The sequence below is a fragment of the Pteropus alecto genome, unplaced genomic scaffold (genome assembly GCF_000325575.1).
Source record: "Pteropus alecto unplaced genomic scaffold, ASM32557v1 scaffold118, whole genome shotgun sequence".
NCBI lineage: Eukaryota > Metazoa > Chordata > Mammalia > Chiroptera > Pteropodidae > Pteropus > Pteropus alecto.
In genome coordinates, this window is record NW_006440654.1 from 86,590 (window position 1) to 93,903 (window position 7,314).

The 7,314-nt window shown below is 64.2% G+C and overlaps 1 protein-coding gene across 1 annotated transcript in view; it reads right to left on the bottom strand.

Moving 5' to 3' along the window:
* SHANK3 (SH3 and multiple ankyrin repeat domains 3) overlaps positions 1-7,314 on the bottom strand; it is a 35,477-nt gene that overhangs the window by 15,930 nt on the left and 12,233 nt on the right. Inside the window, 6 exon segments of the mRNA XM_025051035.1 lie at positions 377-509; positions 597-721; positions 1,139-1,221; positions 1,376-1,451; positions 6,198-6,311; positions 7,249-7,306. Coding sequence (XP_024906803.1) covers positions 377-509; positions 597-721; positions 1,139-1,221; positions 1,376-1,451; positions 6,198-6,311; positions 7,249-7,306 — 589 coding nt within the window.

Consider the following 7,314-nt stretch of genomic DNA (forward strand, 5'->3'; position numbering starts at 1 on the left):
CCCCAGGTGCCGCCTCCCCCTTCCCGCTGACAGCCAGCGGAAGGCGGCGACGCTCAGTTGCCATGGCAACCCCGGCCTCCAGGCAGCTGCTGGCAGCGGGGAAGGGAGGCTCTGCCACACCAGGGGCTGGGGCGCCAGGAAGCAGGGGCGGGGCCTGGGGAGGGCGGCCTGAGGTCAAGGGTCAGAGGCTGGGGGCCGGGGCTGGCAGGTGACGTCAGAGCCTGGGAAGCGCCAGGCCACGAAGGTGGCGTCACCTTGGGTCAGGCAGCTGGTGCGGCCGCCCAGGGTGGGGGGCAGAGGGACACGGGCCTGGGGCCAGAGGTCAGGAGCCAGAGGGGACAGTCGGGGCACAGAGGTCAGCAGGCCGACCCCTCACCTCTGCGCCGAGCCCCGTCCTCCTCCGGCTTCCTTGTCACCGACACGACCTTCATGACCAGCCGGTTCCCGCCCTGGCGGATCAGAGCCACCACCTGCTTGTGTCCGACCTTCACCACGTTCACCCCGTTGACCTGGGACAGACAGGCGGGTGGGCGGGGGTGGTCCGGGTGTGTCCTCCTCGGGCCCAGAGGTCAGCACCACCCCGGCTGGGGCCTCACCTCCAGCAGGAAGTCCCCGGTGCGCAGCCCGGCCCTCCAGGCCACACCCTCCACGTCCACGGACTCGAGGTACTGCAGCGCGGGGAAGGCGGGCGTGGGCGTGAACTCCTCGATCGGGGTCTCTGCTGCGGGCGATGAGGGGCGCTTGGCCAGCTCGCCCGGGCAGGCGGTGGCCACACAGCGGCCGGCCGCGAGCGGAGGACAGCTGGGGCACAGTGACCCGGGCAGGGGCAGCGAGCGGGGCTGCCTGGGGCATGAAGGGCTGGCCCGGAATCTGTCTGAAGCTCCCCACTCGCCCCGCCAGGAAGAACCGCCCACCCCTCCCCAGTGAGGCTCATGACAGCAGAGCTCCTGGGCATCGCCGAGAAGGAATGACCGCCTGGTGTGCGGACACCCCGAACCAAGAACAGAGTCGTGGCGGAGGAACACGGCGGGCAGGCCAGAGGCAGGCCGGGCCCGGGCTCGTGACAGGCGGACGGAGGGCGCCCTGCAGTCTGCAGCCCTCACCAGCTCGACACCCCAGCCGCCCCGCCCTTCCTCACCTTTGGCCCCCCGCAGCACGAAGCCGAAGCCCTCGTGGTCCCGTTTCTGCAAGACGGCCACCTTGTCGTCAATGACATAATCGCTGACCGAGGAAAGCAGGGAGGGGTGAGGAGAACCCTGCCGGAGGGCACGGCTGGTGGGGCTGCCCCCCATGCGCACCCCAAACAGGATCCCAGGCGCCCCCTCCCTGCTCCGACCCCCCCAGTCTGACGTCCCGTCCACTCGCCCCCCAGTACCTGTGTGAGGTGAGGCTGTCGTAGGAGCCCACTGTGTAGTGGCGGAAAAGGCGCTTCGTCCGGTCCTCCCGGGTTTCTGAGGGAAGTTTCAGGTGCTGACGGAGGTCACGTCCTCCAGGCAGCCTGAAATGCCCCTCAGCCACACTGGTCACCAGCTGCCGCCCACACACACACCCCTGGCCTGGCTGTGCCACACAAAAGTGGGGGGCCCAAAGCCTGGGGTCCTACGTAAGAGGGCTGGGGGGTCGTGGGGACATTCTGGCCTCCGGGGGTCAGGATCCAGAACAGAGCAGGGCTGTTGCTCCCAGTGCAGGTGGCAGAACGGACAAGGCTGGGGACACACAGCCAGCAAGGCCCAGTGCCACAGGTGTGCACCTGTGCATGCACACGGGTGTGGCTGCGGTCGTGCATAAGTGCTGTGCCCACACGTGTACTTGTGCACATGCATGTCTGTGTGTGTGTGACCAGCCATGTGCCCACGTCACGCTACATACTCACGTGCACTGGCACTGGCAGCGGCATTGTCTTTACTGAACCCCTCACGATGCCCACTGATGCTCGACCTCACAGGGCCACTTGCCCCGGACCCCACCTCCGAGTGCCCAGGGGGCCCAGGTGTTGGGGGCTGGGTCCCCTTCCCTGACGTCACTGCGTCCCACAGAGATCTGTCCCATCTGTACTCTCAGTCTCAAAGTCCCTCACAGCCCCTGCAGATCTGGCCAGCTGTCCGACGGCTACCCTGCCCTTGGCCTCACCTCTAACCCACACCACCAGCCGCCACCCTTCCCGCTGCAAGCTAACTTCCCAGCTGCCTGGAATCAGATTCCCTTGCACCCCAGCACCCAGTCCTGCCCCTCCTGGCTTCCCAGCACCTCTGTCTCCAGCTCTTCGGCCTTGGCAGGCCCCCAAGATGGCTCCCACCACCCCACATTTCAACCCTTGGCTCCTCCCTCCTTTGCTACCAGTCAGCATTTCTCAAGATTAACTTATTCATTCGACAAGTATTTACTGAACTCCTACTGTATACCAGGCTCTGATACGCAGCAGAGAACAGAACAAAGCCCCCACCTACGGAGTTCACAATCTATTTGGAGAGAAAGAGTAGAGACGAGAAATGGGTACATAGAAAACGTGCGAAATGCGGGCGTGAAAAGCGCGGGTGGGGGCCGCGTCTGGCCCTCGGGCGGCCCTGCGAAGGCCTCCCCGGGAAGCATGAGCAAGGCCCAGGCCATGAGGCAGCGGCCTGGGCTACGTGAATGAGGGGCCTGGGAGCCAGGAGCTCAGGGCGAAGCCCGCACCCCAGGGACTGCGAGCAGCCTGGGCGCCTGGAGCGAAGGGAGTGAAACCGAGTGGCAGGAAATGCCCTCGGCGAGCGAGCCTGCGATTTCTGACGCCCTCCGCTACGTACGTGTGATGGCCGCGTGTCATTTCGTTCTGCGACCCGAGTCCCCGGTGCAGCACCTGCCACACAACGGGCACTCCGCACGCTGACTAAGATGACGGCCGGGTGGGGGCGGGTAGATGTGCGGATGAAACAAGGGAGCAAGGGACAGACAGACGAAGTGAGGGAGAGCGTGGAGACCGGCGAAGGGTGGAAGGGGTGGGTGGTGGAGAGCAGACGACTAGACTGGTGTGGGCAGACGGACGCACGGACGGGTGGGTGCTGGATGAGTGGGTGGGGGGGGTATATGGATGGATCGCTGAGTGGATGGGCATGTGAGCCTGGGGATGGGTTAGGGTTAGGAGCAGTTGGAGCAATGGCTGGATGGAGAGGAGAAAGAGCCCTATAATGTCAGCAGACGCCAACGTCATGAAGACATTGGTTTGGATTTCGGGACCTGCCAGTAACCTGTGCGTCTCAGCAAGTCAACAGCGCCTTACAGCCACTCCTTACAGAGCAGGGAGGCTTATGGTGGAGGGTCCCCAGGTTCCAATGACCCGTAACTCCGTCACCCTGGCACCGTCCCAGGTGCTCATCTGTGTTCCTCCCTCCCCTCCCACACATTACTCATCACAACCGAGACCCTCCGTCGGCATGTGCAGCCGCCCCCCCGCCCCCCAAGGCCAGGGCGGCCAGGCCTTGTCACTGCGCAGGACCGGCCCCTCCCGGCCTCCAGCGCAGCCCTCCCCACTCCGACCCGGCTCCAGCTCACTAGCCTCCTGGTTTAGATTTTGTCGACCAAACAAACCCTGCTCATTACATAACGCAAATTCATTTTCCAGTTTCATAAATCAGACACATGAAAGCCAGCTGAAACGAAACATGCAGCATGACCCCCCAAGTCTGGGGAGGGAGGGGGGAGGGGAGGACACCTGCCACCGCCACCGCCTTCCAGGTGTCCCACAAATCGGCCTCCAGGATGCACGCGGCCTCACTGGCCGCCTCCCCTCGTGGCTCGGCACTGCCTGCAGCTGCCTCTGCCCCTCGCACTCGGGCGGGCGGGGGAGGCACACTTGCTGCTGACCCCGGGCATCAGCAGCACGTGCTGGCACGTGTCCCCTCCTTGGCCTCTAAGTCCCTTCCTTCTTTGGATCTGGGCCTGTTGGAAGCAGGTTCCCATTGCTGGGCTGGCCTCTGGCAGAACTCAGCCCCTGGGTCCTCGAGCAGACACTCTGCCCAGAGTGGCTGGCAGGCCGGCCTGCAGCTGAGGACAGAGGTGACTGCTGCTCCTCCCAGCAGGCAGCCTCCACTGGCCTCAGTCCCTCTGCCCAACTCTGAAACGCTCAGTCTACCCAGGTGCCTTCTAACGCTCAGGTGACAAAGCAGGGCGAGGCCCGCCTAGGGGACCTGCCACCCGGAGGGCTCTAGCTCTTCCCTAGGTCACTCCGAGTCCCCGCCACACCTCAGCCCACCCTGCCACCCCCACAACTCCTGCTGGGCCTTCGCCTTGGCCCAGAGCAACAGCAGCCCATCTCCTCCCCAGACTCTGCCTTGGGCTTCAGGCCCACTACCCTCCCCGGGCCCTCGGCCACCCACTCAGCCTCCCGCTCCGCCCCTCACCGCACCTCACCGCACTCACGGCCTCACTCACACAGGGCGTGTGAACTGTGGAGGCCACAGCACAGACCCTGCAGCCACTGCCAAATAAGATTCGCAAATAAGATTCTGCTCTCCTAGGAATGAAGGGGTGTTGACGCCCCACTCTTGGACCTGCTGGAACCAGTGAGTCGATTCCTGAGTGTAAAGTGCTCAACCCACCAGGCGCCCTGACCTGCCCGGCGCACACACTTCTGGGCCACGCGCCACGCTCCGGCCAACGGGCTCCGCCCCCGCCCCATCGGCTGACCTCTAGAGGACTCCTAGCCATCCTCCCAGGCTCAGCTCCAATGCCTCTGCTTTGAAGGCCTCCCTGACTCCTCAGGCCATGCCATGGAGTCACATGTCCCCGCTCCTCCACGCCAGCCACATGCCAGCACGGCCACTGCACATTGTGCACGCCTGTCCCTCCGTGATCCCGGCTCCCAAGGCAGTGCCAGGTGCACGTCAAACTCCTAATGACGTTTGCTATTCTCCAATTCCGACTCCAGTCCAGACATCCCTCCCACCCCCCACCTCAGATTCAGGTCCAACCGCCCTGGAGCCACACGGTTCTCACGCCAGGAGCTTCCCTGCCCACCCCGTGGGGGGAGCACAGCACCACCCCCAACTCAACAGGTCCGCAGACCCCCCCACCTCCTCCCATCCAGCTGGCACCAAGGCCCAAAATTCTGAAATCGCTCCCCTTGCGGACAGGCGCCCACGTGTGCTCCATAGCACGTGACAGGGGTCGTGTCCCTTCCATGCTCCCAGCCACTCAGAGGGCCACCAGGGCAAGGCAGGGGAGGGCCAAGCAAAGGCACCTGCTCTGGAGAGGACAGTGGCCACACTCCTGCCTCCTGGGCCTCGACCAGCTCCACACAGGGCAGAGGTCGAGGCCACATGGCGGGGGGCGGGGCACTCTCTTCAGGAAACTCTGAACCCAGGTTAGGGGAACACAGCAACCCTGGGCCCCAGCCCTGTGCAGAGAGAGGGACCGTGCACCCCTGGGCCAGAGATACCACCGGTGACCTCTTAGGAGGGGGCTCCCTCATCCCACCAGCTCTCCAGGCCGGAAAGGACACTGGTGGGTCCAGGAGCCTTCAGGGACCCCTGAGTGCTCATTGCAAGGGCACATCCCAGACACGCAGCCGGCCCTGGCCGGGGAGCCTAAAAAAACCAGCTGGTCCTCCCCACTGGCGGGACGACCTAAGGTCCCAGCATGCAGAGGGGCTGTGCTGGAGGCCAAGGCCATCCCCATCTGCTGCCCGCCGACCATCCTGACCCAGGGCGCCCAACGGAGCCCCTCCGGGCCCAACTGGCCTCATTTCCTCTTGGCTGATCGAAGCCTCCCTGCACTGCCCCCTTGGACAATCTGTCCATCTGGAAAGACGCCTCCTTTCTCGCGCTGACCTCCTTACTCGTCTGCCATAGGCGGGAGCCGTGCACTTCCAGTGCCCGGTGCCCAGCGCCCAGCGAGGGCCGTGTTGGGGGCTATGGGCACTGGGAGGCTCCTGTGGGGTCACAGACAGATGCACATTCACACAAGCGTATTCCGTGGGCACATCACCTGTCTCCACCGCCACGAGGTGTGCAGTTGTACACACACGTGTTTGCACGTGCAGGGTGCGTGTGCACTGTATGTCTGCCATGCACACGAGTTTGCGTCCACTTCGAATTTGTGTTTGCAACTGCCCTCTGCTTTTCTCTGAATATCCACGTGTACTCAGCTCCCAGCAAGCCCAGAGGGGAAGTGCGAGGGGCAGGGTCCCTGGGGAGCCGCCCAGGGACTGTGGGGACACTCACCATGCCGCGTGTCATACTGTCTCATCTGCACCTCCTCCACGCAGTCAGCCGGAAACCAGCCCGTGCGGCCTTTCACGGTCCCCTCCCAGAAACCGCCCTCCCCGATGCTGAGCACTGGAAGGACAGAAGCCAGGCAGGCCGTCAGGGCAAAGCAAGGCAGCCGGGGACCCGCCCCCTTCCCCCCCGTCAGGCTCAGGGTCGCCTGCCCACCCCTTCCCCTCCCTTCATCCTCCTGGCTTTTTCCCTGGAAAGATTTTGGGATCCACACATTAGAGAAACAAACAGATGGGCACAGCACAGGATGGACATGTGGGGGACAGAGAGACACACAGATGGACACACTCGAGAGGGGACGGGAGGCAGAGGCAGGGGCCACAGTCCTGCTCCTGCCCCTCCCAGGGGCCACCGCCAAGAACTCAGGGTCATTGTGCTGTGGCTGGGGACTCGGCCACGAGATGGACCAGGGAGGGCTGACCCTCACGACTTCCCTCCGCGGGTTCCCCTGGACATACAGTGCCCACGAGGACAGGACCCCAGACAGGGAACCCATAAGGAGAGGAGTGTGTCAAGGTCCAGAATCCCCCCAGAACAGAGGATGCCCCAGAGACAGGAACCCTTGTAATACGCACAGCCACGTAACTGTCACAGCCATCACCCACAATGGCACAGGGTCCCCACAGAGCACAAGGGTTCCCCATGAAAAAGTCCCCAAAGTGACACAGAAACCCCATGATTCTAGGAAACTCTGTAATGGGATAGGGTCCTTCGAACACACAGAACCCCAGTGACAGAAACACCCCCATGACGAGGAGCCGCTGTGGAGAAACAGGGCACCCGTGGCAGAGCATCCACGGGAAACCCCATAAAGACAGACACCCCTCCCTGACACGGAGCCCTTCACAGTGACACAAGGAATCCCCAGTGGCAGATGCATCCCATAATGACCACAGGGGCTCAGAGTTCCCAGGGATAGCCCCAATGACAGGGACCCCCCCCCCAAACGGCATCGGCCCCTCCGCGGCCGCCCGCGCCGCGCCCCGCGCCCCCTCACCCTTCACGGCCTCGCCGCGGTGCAGCGGGATCTCGCCCTCGCCCTGCGGGCTGTGCGCCTTCACGG